Source organism: Lissotriton vulgaris, chromosome 6 (genome assembly GCF_964263255.1).
Source record: "Lissotriton vulgaris chromosome 6, aLisVul1.2, whole genome shotgun sequence".
NCBI classification, from domain to species: domain Eukaryota; kingdom Metazoa; phylum Chordata; class Amphibia; order Caudata; family Salamandridae; genus Lissotriton; species Lissotriton vulgaris.
In genome coordinates this window covers 1,252,157,820-1,252,171,894 of record NC_141694.1, presented here as the reverse complement: position 1 = coordinate 1,252,171,894, position 14,075 = coordinate 1,252,157,820, and the positions used below count along the sequence as shown (strand labels likewise).

At 43.4% G+C, this 14,075-nt stretch overlaps 1 protein-coding gene across 7 annotated transcripts in view; it reads right to left on the bottom strand.

The window, feature by feature from the left end:
- LOC147708708 (zinc finger protein 425-like) overlaps positions 1-14,075 on the bottom strand; it is a 126,580-nt gene that overhangs the window by 62,378 nt on the left and 50,127 nt on the right. For 6 of the 7 annotated variants that reach the window (XM_086927357.1, XM_086927359.1, XM_086927362.1 and 3 more), the window contains exon 5: positions 8,994-9,107. The exons of the other annotated variant lie outside the window; for it this stretch is intronic. In XM_086927357.1, the coding sequence (XP_086783483.1) occupies positions 8,994-9,107 (114 nt within the window). The remainder of the gene's footprint in view (positions 1-8,993; positions 9,108-14,075) is intronic. 7 annotated transcript variants of the gene reach the window in all.

Sequence of the window (14,075 nt, the reverse complement as noted above, 5' to 3'; positions counted from 1 at the left end):
GCATCAATATTACTATGCTGCTGCTGTGTTAAATGTTGGAAACATGAGCCATAATCCTTCAATATTAGCTGTAAACACATTTAAAATTTGGACGAATGTTCCCTGATCACATCACTTGCCTATCCCTGAGGCCTGCACTACTGGGCATTCATTGTCCACAAAAAATGCATTTGCCAAAGGTTTGAAGCACTGGGCTAATATCAGCTGGCTATTTAATATGAATTAGCCAAAGGCATGTGGTAGTCTGCAAATATCAGCTGCCCATATGATGTGCATAGGCTTTCACAACTTGCCGCATATAATATACCAACCAAACAGAAGCCTGCACAAGTGGACATTTCTGGCTCGGGCATGTGACATTTGCAGACCTCTAGTATATGCACTGTAATGCTTAAGGCAAAAACATAAATAAAAGGCATTGCCATTTACAATGCCAATAGCTCTAACTTTAATAATGCGAGACCTATTGCATTGCAAATGCTTGTTTCATATTGGGCCTACATTAAGTGCAATTAAGAAGCAAGCTGGAATTGTCAAGCACAATAACAGGTCCTTTGGAAAAAGATAGTGAAGGATTAAGTTGCACAGTTGAGATCACTTCAGAAGGAAATACATGGCCTTGCTGGTTTGCATTTCTTTCTTTTCCTGTTATTGAAGTGACACAAAACACAATGCATGGTGCTTGTGAAAGGAGTCCTTGACAACAACGCAATGCTCTGCCAACCTCAATTTAGGGGTGATGATAATCAGATTCCTCAGCAGAAAACTTTAGTTTCACAAGCAGCTCTGCAAACAGCTTGCAAAGTATTCTAAAAGTGTTGACGAATGCAAGTAAAGACTACCAATCTTAGTTATGCCAAGCCAATTCATTATCCATCTTCTGTCCTCTGGGGGGGAACTTAGAGCATTAAAATGATTTAGGCTGCTTTGCAGCATAAATTCCCAGTGGAGCTTTCTATGAATTACTCTGTGGACATGACCCTTCCTACATGTCGGATTGAAGGTACATACCTTAGGTATCTTTGAATCCAAAACAGTTTCATATTTAATGGCACCTTTAGATATACCTTCATCTCAGGGTACACAGTGCACTCTCACATATCCCCTAGATGGTATTAACAACACATGGAAATTAGGAAGGATTTCAACCAGGAAGGGAGTTTCAGTGACACAGCTACAAGAATTACCACATAAGGATCAGAAATGACCCCCTCAAACACGGCTGAAACCAGAAATATGGATATGCATTGTGCAATGCTATACAATATTCCCTCCCTGATAATCAGAAGCAAGCTTCTTTTTTATCTCAGCATATAGCTTATGTATTTTTTATTTAATTTATAATATCTGAGTAAGCAACATGACATCATTTGATTCACTTCCAGACCACAGACTTAAAGACAATTTTAACAGAACACTCTGAGGTGATGAGCTCCCGTTCATAGGGGTCGAAATACCACTAATGAAAACAAAATGCAGCACCATTTTAAATAACTGACTAAAAGCTTTATAAATTGTACATGAACACTAGGTTCCTCAAGGCATGACACTATCAATGTGAATTTAATGCAATAAATAAATCTCCTTCAAGAAGACTTATGCTAGTGTGAAGGAAAATATCCAAGAAATACAATTAAATGTGAGATTTCTGAGAATAAGTCTACTAACACCAAGACTGCTGAATTAATTTGTGGCTGTCGAATCAAATCATATTCATATAGTGCAACAAACCTACTTGGGAGACTATCCTCTCAACATTCTGATGAGTAAGACCATATTCTTCCAAGATCCACACCATTAGCCTCTTTCTCAAGGAAAGATGCTGTAGGGAGCGACTTGGATCTACTGGCAATTCGTTCTTAATTTTGCAGGCAGACAACATGCCCGCTTCCCTTTTCCTGGTAAATTTTGGGTGTAGTAATAGATGTTTGTCTGCAGCTCCCCAAACCCTTGCAGGGCAGTATGGTACCAAGCACTGTTTCAAATAATCTGGCGACGAGGCATAGAGTGCTTTATGGGTAGCCGGGGCTCCTGTGGCATTGTCTTTTAAGTCAACAATCCACAAGGCTTTTTAGTATAAATGCTAGCCTGTGGACAAATACAATGGATATGAATTTCAATGCTACCTTGTCATAATACGCCCACAAGTCTAAACTATTTTCCATCCTGGATGACCTGCAATTGAATGGTCAGGTCATTTCAATACTTGAAGTTACATTTGTTATGTCCAGCAGTACAAAGTTATTTTCCTGAATAGCAAATTATTTACTATTTGGAACTCAACATCTAAAAGCTTACTTTAAGAGATGCTTTCTCTGGTTCGGCCCAATCAATGATGCTGTGTTGACAACACCATTTTAAGACTATGATATCCCATCTTTGGCATACTTTTATCAACTGATAATGTCAAAGACCCTCTTTTGCATTCTTCTGAGCCTGGCAGCTACTTATGTTTTAGCCAAAAAAAGACTTAATCATTGTGTGGAAACTGAGTTTAGAGATAGGGTGTTGGGCAGCACTTCAAATGCCCCCATGCACTCCTTAGATTAGGCACCACCATTATGCTAACCCTTTGTCAAATGTTTCTCCGGGGCACATGATGCTCATGTCATGAGATGCAGTCCAAGATCAGGTATAGCATAGACCAAACAAAAGAACATGTTAGATTAACCTCACATGACAGTAATTGAAATTAAGCTGTTCCCTTGGTCATTCATTTGCCATTGCATCCAGCAAGGCATGGAAGCTCAGCATACCAGACAAAGAAAACATCTAATTAGTGACCTGAATTTCAGCTACCTATTATTGCTTTGGAGAGACTTAAAGGACTGAGAAAAGGATTTGGTGTCTCTGTGACCTGTAAGAGAAGGAAATTAATCCAAGATCACCATTGTCAAGACAGAAGTCCTTTTTGCTCCCTCTCTATCTACCCTAGGGAGAAAGAAAAAAGGAAGAGTAGTATTCTTTGGGGGAAACTGCTGCTGCCCTGCGGTTTTCTTTCTCCCCCTGTATCTGGGTTCCTTTTTACTGTGTGCACTGTGAGTTTGTCCACCTTGGTATGATTCTGCATGGTTCCCCAAGACTCCCCAACACTCTTCCACCTTATCGTGAAGACCCATTCCACCTCCAGAATCAGACCCTAACTAGCCTCATTGACCACCACCAGCAGGACTGTGTCCAGCCAGCAGCAACACAGAACTCCAACACTAAGGCAAGCATCACACAGCACATAAGGAAGACTTAGCTGCAATTCCTAAACCATACCTTCCTGACAATTCCAGAGAGTATTGAGAATGCGTCTCTGTAATATTTATATTATACATATGTTTATTCTCTGTAGAGACTATTAGCTCATTAGAGTCCCTTACATAGTTAATCAGCAGTACTCCCTGCTTTACTTGTATTGAAAAGAACATACTGTATGACTATAAATATTTTATTGTACTAAGCAACTGGACTTTGCAAAGTCAGTAAAACTCTGATACAATGTATTAGGCTACAACAGTGCATGGCATTATACACGAGATAAAGGACCCCCTCCTGTACAGTATAAAGATGTTGCAAGTCACCAAGGAGTTGCATGATCAAACAGAGACGCAAGGTAACAGGTATTTCATCCCATATCATCAGTGCACCTCTTGCCACGTCCTTCTCGAATTACATTAGCTAGATGACAAGAAGCACCATGTAATGAGTAAATGCACACAGGGGGTCTAATTGGAGTGAGAAACTCAACCAGACATGTACTACTCCCTACACAATCAAGCACACACAAATTAGGTCTTGTAAAAAGGGAGAGGGATGTTATCAGGGCTGGACTGGGAACTACAACCGGCCCTGGCAAAGTGCTCGCCCGGCCCCACTTGAGGGGGGGGCGGGGGTTTAGAGGTGCCGCAAAGCTCTTTGCCGCGGCCCGCTTTCGGACGATTTTGGTACTGGGACGATTTTGCAGCTCCCATCCGTGCAGAGCACTGGGGGGATTGCCCGGTGCCCCTATGGCCAGTCCGGCCCTGGATGTTATTATCATATGTGGGAAGATACTTTCTTTAGAACATGAACCCTCACCCACCCGAGGGTGGCAAGCTTCATTATTTGGTTCACTCCTCACACCTGCACCAAATGGTGCCTGTTGTGGGCTCCAACTCTCCAACAGAGAGGAGCTGAGGTGTTTTCCGTTTCAGATGAGTGCTACGTGTGGGTGAGTGGCAGAGTGCTATATATAGAGGGAGTTTAGTGGGCTGAATGTTAGTTTCATCCATGACATTGGGTGAATATTTGGAGAAATAGGTTTTTTGTTGCGAATTTGAATATTCAATCATTTGTATAGATTTGTACTCACGTTGTCAATTGTAAATATTATATGGTTTATATATTCATGTGCAAAACATTAAGACACGGAATGTAAACAGATTCATGTGTATGGATTGTAAACATATCTAACCAAAACTGTATATAAACAAATAAAAAATAAGAGACAAGTAGAGTCAATAACTGGGACTTCTGCTACAAAAACATAAGTGTATAATTTATGGTGACATGGGCATACTCTTTGTTAGACTATTTTGAATATGATTCTAGTCCCTGTTTACCTAAACTGAATCGCTCCCCTTAATTTGATATCCGTCCTTTACAAGGTGAACATGTTTCTGCGCTAGAGTGATCCAGCTCAGGGCATGTGTCAGAACCAGTTAGTATAGTCATTCTGAAATAACAAACATAACTATAAAACAAGGTGCTGGTCTATAAGGAGTAGGCCAGGTGATATAGAAGGCCCACAATTTCTTTGTTATGGAGTCCACCATCATACTTAATTGTAAAAAGACAAAACGTAAGTTTAGGAACATAACAATAAACAAAAGTCCACTGCCAAAGTATTGTGCGAAAACCTGAATGCGACAGTGGCCACCACCAATGTAAAAACTAGAGATACAGGTGGAGTTATGCGCAATCTTACCCATAACGTGGGAATTCTGCTCACTCTCAAGCCTAAACAGGAAGCCTGGAACCCCAAGCTGTACAACACAATTATGAAAGATATAGTATCAATACTGATTATGGGGTGCACATAGCGGGCATGTTTGGGCAATAATGAAACACACACGTTGTTCAATCTGTGTGTACTGTTAGAGAAGTGCAGTAACATTTCTAAACCTCCAAATTGTTTAAAAAGTAGCAAGGGGAAGACTCAAAATAACTCCTTTCGCACAGTAATAGTCGACATGTGACACTATGAGTGGTCTCACCCGCAGCTACTCCTTCAAATGCACGCCCCTCAGTGAACACGGTGAAAGAATAAATGTCTGCCCCAATGCATTCCACAAGCAAGCAGTGGTTGTTTATATACTAGACGCTAAGTGTCTGGTGCTACAAGTGATCACATGGATGATGGCCTGCTGGAGTCAACAGACCACCATGTCAATGAGTGCTGTTAAATAAAGCAATCTTTTTTTTTTAAATGCAGCCCGTTTTCCTTGAAGAAAATTTGTAAGTTTACTTTTCATTATTTAAGAAAAGACAAAAGGAGTCTTCAATCCCTCTATAAAAACCTGTTTCTAATTTCTTTGATTTTGTAATATGTGGTGACTTGTGAGACACATAGTCCCCTATTATAAAGAAATTGTGTCAGAATTCAACTGTAATAACTTATTACAGTTGTGTTCTTACGTCAGAATGCCTGCTGCTAGAGCCCGCAGTGAGGGGAAAGGTAGGTTAGGTCATCAATCATAATTAAAGCAGCTGTTTAAAGAACAAAAACAAAATGTTGCTTTTCTTTTTTTCCGCTCTGTTCTACTAGTTGTAATGTGGTAAGCAGAAAGGAGATATGTTTGCATTCCTGTCTGTTTCTGCACATTCCGAGCTACTACGCCTTTTTTAAAAAAAAAACTTTTATTAAACTGATTCTAATATCTTTAGCAACAAATATCGAACAGTTTTTTTTGTGTTTAATTTTGCACTAGAGTTTCTATTTTTATTCTTCATGGTTGCAAGCAAGCTGTCTCTTTCATATGAAAGAGCTACACACTAAGGATTTAAGTGGTTTGTGGTAAAAGTGATTATGTGACCATTTATTATAGGGAATAAAGTACCCCTTACTGTACATAATAAGGATATTGCAAGTCACCTTTGAGTCCTATAACCTTATAAAGGAACTCGGCGTTCCCCCTGTTCCTCTAAAGGGACCTGGAACTCCTCAGTGACTAGAAATATCCTTTTAATGTACAACAGAGGGAACTATATCACATATATTCTGTCTTCTGAGATCTACATAGTATGGCTGAAAAAGTAACAAGGCCATTGCTGCTTCCGTACACACTTCTTAAAGGTGTTTGGTCTACTCAGGACTGTTAACTTAAAGTAAATAATGTGAATTACTCTTATCAAAGAGTGGGAATTGCTAATAATTATGTTTTTTGCTGAACACTGAATTTCTCGAAAAGCCTCTTATCTGAAACACATGCTAAGAGATCTGCGCGAAGCAATTGGGGTGAGGTGAGCATTGATGGGGGAGGTGGAGGGGTTAATGAGCTGGCAACAGGGCCCCATGAGGCCTACGTGAATATCAGGCAGGGCTGTTTTTGACATCTTGTGGTAAATCAGGCTAGGGATGGGACAAATAGAAACACAACAGACAGTGCAGTTGGTTCCTCTCCATTCTGTGCTTGGTGGTCACTGCGTGGGTTGTCACAGGCCTAAAATAGTCTTGGCCCTTTTCATGATCTCAGATACTACTTTAGTTCAATGAAAGTTTGTGGATTTCTGTGTATCAACTTGTTACTGGAAACTCTTGTAGAGAAGCAACCATTCAACCTGCTATAAAGCTAATTTGGAGAAACCACCTTTGCAATAATGCCTTTAGGCTAATACTGTCAACTGAGTTTGTGTTGATCCAATTTGGAGAACTTTGACCAGATTATAAAACAATGACGTAAGTTCCATCTAGTTGATGTCAAAATAGGAACTGAAATGGATGAATACAAGAAGTGCCTGCTCTTCCAGCGCTAGCAGCAAACGCAGATAAGTGACAGCAGAACAATAATTTGATGAACAACACATAGAAAAAATCTACAACTGAGAAGCGAAGAGACTCCTTATATGGCAAAATGCAAATTATACCCTGGAAGGTTATGTGACTTTGTAGAGTGTGGCTAATCTTCCATGAGGGTATCCAGGCGCTTAGTAGGGCAGGCCTGAGGGGTGAGGAAAAGATCTTGCCTGTTTCGTCTGGAAGTCCCATGTCTTGAGGTTCCTTTGGCAGTCCATTGTGGAGGGATTTGTTCTGAGGTGTTTTGGGAGGTCATTCAAGGTCTTGGATGCGAGGTATGAGAAGGAGCGTCCTCTGCTTCTGGTCTTCTTCTTGATGCGAAGGAGGTTTGCTCTTGACTGAGGCGCAGATCGAAGGTGTCTGGTGAATTGGTAGAAGGTGAGGCGGTGGTTGAGGAAAGGTGTATCGGAGAGCTTTATAGGCATGTATGGGTAGCTTTAACTGACATCTTTCCTGGACTGGGAGCCAGTAGAGATCGTTGAGGAGTGGAGAGATATTATTTTGCACGACCTTCAGGATGAGTCTGTGACGGCGTTCTGGGTGGTTTGATGCCGGCATAGGACATGGATTGGGATTCTGATGTAGACGGCGTTTTCGTAATCAAGTCTACTTGTGATAACAGCCTGGGTGACCATTCGTCTGGTGTTCAGTGGGATCCACTTGAAAATCTTGCATAGCAATAGCAGAATGAGGAAGCATGACAAGGAGATGGTGTTGATCTGTCTGCTCATGGAGAGGTAGGTGTCCAGGATGATTCCAAGGTACTTGGGTTGGTCTGCAGGGTGGGGGGGCATGTTTGGAGGGTCACCAAGAGGCGTCCCACAAGGAGTGGTTGTTGCCAAATATCAGGACTTTGGTTTTGTCTGTGTTGAGCTGGAGGCAGTTGTTTATCATCCCAGCAGTGACGTTGCTCGTGCAGTTGTTGAAGTTTTCTTTGGGGGTGTTGGTTGAGCCGGTAAGAAAGAGGATAAGCTGTGTGTCATTGGCATAGGATACTATGTTGATGCAGTGGGTTCTGATGATCTCCACAAGGTGTGTCATATAGACATTGAAGGGTGTTGGGCTGAGCAACGATCCTTGAGGGACTCCACAGATGTGTTTCTTGGGTTCTGAAACGTAGGGGGCAAATCTAACTTGTGAAGTTCTGTCCGTGAGGTGGAGGATATTACCTTGAGGGCTGGTCCATGCTGAAGAATTTTGATGAGTGACTTGTGGGAGACTATATCGAAAGCTGTGCCGAGTTCGAGGATGAGTGTGTCCATTTCTCGTTGTTCGAGGATGCTTCTGCTGTGAATCACTTTCCTCATTAACAACGTCTCAAGACTTCAATGACTATGCTGACGATTACCACATAGATGAAATCCGGGCAGCTCTTTACGAATCAAAAATACCAACCCCTGTATGACAAAATCTATGCCCCAAAGGTGTGGCAAATCATTTCTGTCAAACCTGAGAAATTCCCAGGAGAGACATCTGGCAATGCCAACCTGCATGAAGTTTTCACAACTAAGGAAAGGAAAAGACACCAGAAGCTCCCCACAAGCTGAACTACCAAGTGATAGTTTACAACATAGTATATCAAATTCTAGTGTTTTGTATTAGGCATAAGAAGGAAGGGAAAATGGTAAAAGTTTAAGGGATTACAAAAGATGGTCACATATCTTCCAGATGGGTAGTTTTTAATGTCCTGCTTGCTGTGGCATGATACTTAAGGCTCGCTTGGAAAGCTTCAGGTAGGAGAAATGAGAGAGCAAGTAAGCAGAATACTTGACACCCCAGCATCCACGCAGAGTTTAGTAGGGGCTCACAGAACAGAAAAGGAAACCCCAAGAGGAAAACACCAGCCAGACACACTAGCTAAGGCTTTAATCAAAACAAATTTAGATGGATTTAACTGTGGTAGGAAAGATCAAAAGGGCAAGTAACAATAAAACAATACTATATTTCTGACCTGCCCCGTGATGGTCTTTGCTTTCATTTTCGCTCAGGTCCTGAGTATCCGACAGATAAACACTTTCTTCTCGTTTTAGCTTAAATAATAAATCTGAATTTGCCTTCATCTCACCTGGGAAAACAGAAAATCTTTTATTTGTAGTCACATGCAACAATCTTAGTTTCTATTTTAGAATAAACCATATGTTAAAAAAATTGAGTGGGGGAATCAAAAGAACTCTAAGCGCAAAGGGGTCGTTTATACAAGCCGGGGCCGTAGTGGGCTTCTGTAAGTAGGCTTAACAGTTTCCAAGGCCAAAAAATGGAGAAATGAGCACACATTTATTAGAAGGACCAAGGAATGCTGTTAAGTGGGCGCTAAATATTTTACTGAAAAGCATCACCAACTATTAAATATTTTTTTTTAATTGTTTAAATGGTGAAGCCATTGCCAAGAGATGGTGCATATAAGAAAGGGCTTTTATAATCTATTTGATATTATTGTCCCATGGACTTAGATGAATGGCATGCTTTGCCATGCTTCCTCTATATGAATGAGACTGGAGACTGTCCTTTTTTCTTAGGTAAAGTTCAGGCATAAGTTATTGTTTACCAAGTGGTGGAAAGTCATAAAAGCAGAACAAAAACAATGTTCAAACTGGACTGTGAAGAATGTTTGAATATTGATAGATAAAATGGATCATAGGTATGCAACACTTTTCCACCTTAAAGTTTAGTATGTGCTGCTGGCAAAGAGGAGAGGAAGATCTATGTTGGCTGATCACTAAAAGTTAGATTTGAAAGTTGAAATTTTACTGATAGGTGGTGAAACGAAGGTCCCCTATCTTGTTCAACTTAAAGGAGTGTAAGATTTGGGGTGACAGTGGTTTTATAAAGACTGTAGCTAACAGGGGTATCTGAAGTTCAGATTCCCCCAAAAACATGTATAATGCTTAAAATACTAAATCAATATGAATGTAAGACTAATTATAACATACTATTTTCTGAGTTTTTGTGTGTTATAGATTTGTGCATCATTAAGAATGTGGAGGGTTAGATTTAGGGGTCTCTAGTTGTCACAGGTAGGTACTTGTGACAAATAGGGACCCTTGCCTCTAGTCAGGGTATGGGGTGCACTCCTAAAATAACCCCTGCTCACCCCCTTGGTAGCTTGGCACGAGCAGACAGGCTTATCTCAGAGGCAGTGTGTAAAGCATTTGCGACCACATACAGTAACCCAGTGTCAACACTACAGATGGACACCACACAAGGTTTTTTTTTTTTTGCAAGACAACCTTTATTGACCTCATACATCAGAACACAGCTGGGTGCCTACATCCCATCGGGCCGGCACAGCATTATTCAATCTGCAATACAAAGGATGTTGGGAATATGTAAACACAGCGATCCGCCTACAACCCAGTGGGCCGGCAGCGTCAAGGAAGCAATCATACCAGGCAGTGGTTAATTCAGGTCGCCAGAAAAAAAAGAACCAAACCCCACCAACCCCCCTCCCCTTACAAATCTGTGAGTCACAATAAAGCCACGACTATCGCCTAATCATTTATATCTGTTACCAGTTAGACCCCAATCATTCACTCTCAGCAAAGATCACCATCCAAGGTGTAGTGTCTCTCCTCCCCCTACTCCTCAAAGATTACTTGTGGGTCCACATCTAAGGACTCCCCCCCCCCCCCCCATCCCAGCAAGATCCCCCCTCCCTCCTCTCAGTTTTCCCCCATTCTAGGGGCGCCTCCATCTCCCCGGTATCAGTGTGTGCAAGAAGGAATACCCGAAGAGGGCCCCAGATATCTTTAGGCCGTGAAGAAAGTGGCATAAGCTCAGCATATGTATGTAGCTGTTCCTGGCAGTATTTAAGGTCATTAAGCAAATCTTTAAATTTAGGGGTGTGGCCGCGCCCCCAGCGACAAGCTATACGCCGCTTCGCCATCAGGAGGACCAGGGAGGCGAACCTTCGTATCTTGGCGGGAAGTTGTTCCGTATAGCCTAAAAGCGCGATTATGGGATCATCTGGCACCTGTAGGTCAATCATGTCAGACAGCGCCAGCCTCACCTCCCTCCAATATTCCCTAACAGTCGTGCAGCTCCAGGCTAAATGCCCAAAATCAGCATCCCCAACCCCACACCTATCACAGCGGGCAGTATCTCGTAAATGAAGCCGGTGTAACCGGGCAGGCGTATAGCATAGTTGATAAGGGTATCTGTAATATATCAGACATAATCGGCTGCTAGCGGACATGAACCCTGTTTGACGACAGCAATAGGACCACTGTTCCTCCGTGATGGGGGTGCCCAACTCCTCCACCCACCTCCCCTTAGCCGGAGCAGGGCCCCTCTCCCATTCCTTATGAGTTGAGCGGTACAATCGCGATACCACGTGCTCTGGGGGAGTTTGTTGTAGAAGATTATGTAGAGGAATCATGATAGCAGGTTCTAACGGATATGTCAGAGAGCACACGTCTTGCCTGAGCCTAACATAGTAAAAACGCTCCAAAGGGGTGGCGGTATGTATGGGGACCAAAAAACTCCTCACTAGTTTTAAACTTCCCGTTGTGATATAACTGACCCCATGTGAGACAGGACAGGTTCCGCAGCATGCGTCTGCAACCTCCATCCGCAGTGACTGGAATATCTTGCCTCCCCTGCAAAGGCACCAGCGGCGAATAGAGAAGAGGGCATTTAACTTTACGCGCAAGGTCACGCCAGGCACTAGTCGTGCATTGAAAAGTGGTAACCGCCAAGTGCCTAGGCACTGTAGGCGTGCTAATATATTCTGCACAAGATGTGGGTGTCATGTATCCATCTTCGGTGGCTAGATGGGGCATGTACGGGGGAGGATGGAGCCAATAAGCCGCAAAGTGGGCCTGAGCGCAAACGAAATACAAGTCCACATCCGGGACCTCAAATCCTCTATCCTCAAAGGGCCTAGTCAGGATTTCCCACGCCAGTCTGGGCTGTTTCCTTCCCCATGCTAGTTTAATTAGTTGCATCTTGACGCAGTTAAAAAAGTATCGACTGGGAACATAGGGAACATTAGTAAATACATAAAGGTGTTTGGGTAGGAGTATCATCTTGATCAATGACACCCTAGCCGCCATGGAAAGAGGCATCGAAATCCACCCAGCTACCTTATCTCTGATGATGTCCAGCGTGCGGCCGTAGTTGGAGCGCATCAATTCCTCCCGACACCTAGAGATCTTAATACCGAGATAAGTAACGGTGTCCCCACACCATTTCAACGGAAAGTCCGGAGTCCGGGAGAAATTTCCCCTTGGAGTCTGTAAGAGGAAACATTTGAGATTTCTCCCAATTTACATTTACTCTTGCTAACTGGCCAAATAGGATGAGCAACCGAAGAATGGGGTTAAGGCTGACCTCAGGTTCTCGCAGGTAGAGTGTTAAATCGTCCGCATACAAGGAGAATAAAATTTGCCTCTCAGGGTAAATCAATGCATAATCTCGATAGTGATTTTCGCTGCCAAGGGCTCGATAGCTTTGGCAAAGAGCAGCGCGACAAGGGGCATCCCTGTTGGGTGCCCTGTGTGATAGAGAATGCCGCTGACTGAATATAATTCACCACCAGTCTGGCTCGCACCCCGAGTAGAGCAAGGTGATCCACTCCAGAAAGGGAGTCGGGAACACCATGCATTGAAGGACGAACGTGAGATAATCCCACTCCAGGGAGTCGAATGCCTTAGTAGCGTCGAGATATATCGCAGCAGCGTTGACGTCCGGGTCTATGTCATGAAGAAGTGCAAATAGCGTCTGCAAATTGTGGGATGTGCCACAAGTGAGAACGAATCCAGACTGGTCCGGAAGCAACAGTGCCGTCATAAGGGGACTAATACGATTGGCAATGAGCTTGGCCAATATTTTTGCATCGACATTTATTAAAGAGAGGTCTATACGAGTTGCAGGATGTAGGCGATTTAACTGGCTTAGGTATGGAAATAATCCGGGCCTCCCGCATGGAGGGGGGGAAGTATGCCACTCTCCAGAGCCTCTTCAAACATGTGGCGCAGGACCGGGATGAGGAGGTAATGGAAGGTTTTATAAAAATTCATCCGGGAGGCCATCCGGGCCGGGGGCCTTACCAGACTGGAGCTGCATTATGGCTGTAATGATTTCCTCGTCCTCATGATGTCTCAAGAGAAATTCCCTCTGCCCATCCCCTAGACAGGCTATCGCCCTCGAAGAAGGGGGTAAAGTCCACTGGCTGTGCTCTATGAGTTTTATACAACCGTTTGTAAAAAACCCTAAAAGTCTCCACAGTCTCAGTCACATTAGTATGCATTTGTCCATCCTCCCCCTCAATTTCCAGTACCGTATTCGAGAAGCGTGAGGGCCGAACCAAGGCCGCCAGGATCTTCCCGGGTCGATCTTCCTCTCCGTATTGTCGTGCCCTAAAGTATTTTCCCCTGTGATGACATTCTCTCTCCGCCGTCTCTTGATATTCATGAAGGGCGCTGCGTAGCTTAGCCTGCAGTGTAGGAGTGGGAGTCTGCCGCATTTCTGCCTCTATATGCCCGAGCTCCCCTGCCAGCCGACGTAAGGTAGAACATATATCCCGCAAGACCCCACCACTCTTTGCAATGCATAGGCCCCTACAGTAGCCTTGAAGGCGTCCAACAGCACGGAATAGGACTCCACTGAGCCCTAGTTTCTGGTAAAGAAATCAGTGATCTCAAGCCCTAGTTCTTGCTTGACTACTGGGTCCAACAAGGAGAGTGGATTAAAGCGCCAAAACTGAACTGTGGAAGTGTCACTGTGACCAAAACCGGAGAGTGGTCCGAATAGGTCCTAGGGAGATGGGAACAGTGTGTCACCCATAGGGCAAGGCCTTTACTATTAATCTATGCATCTATTCTCAACCAGGATGCTCGAGCCATAGTATAGCAGGCACCCTCCCACCTTGTCTGGTGCACTTGTCACCAAACATCAACTAGGTCGTAGTCTTCAAGTAGTTCTTTGAGAGTGTCTTGGGATCGAGAGTAGTGGTGTGGTTGCGGGTGGGAGCGGTCCAGACCAGGAGCAACAGTCATTTTGAAGTCAACCCACATAATAGATGCATGGACTCAAT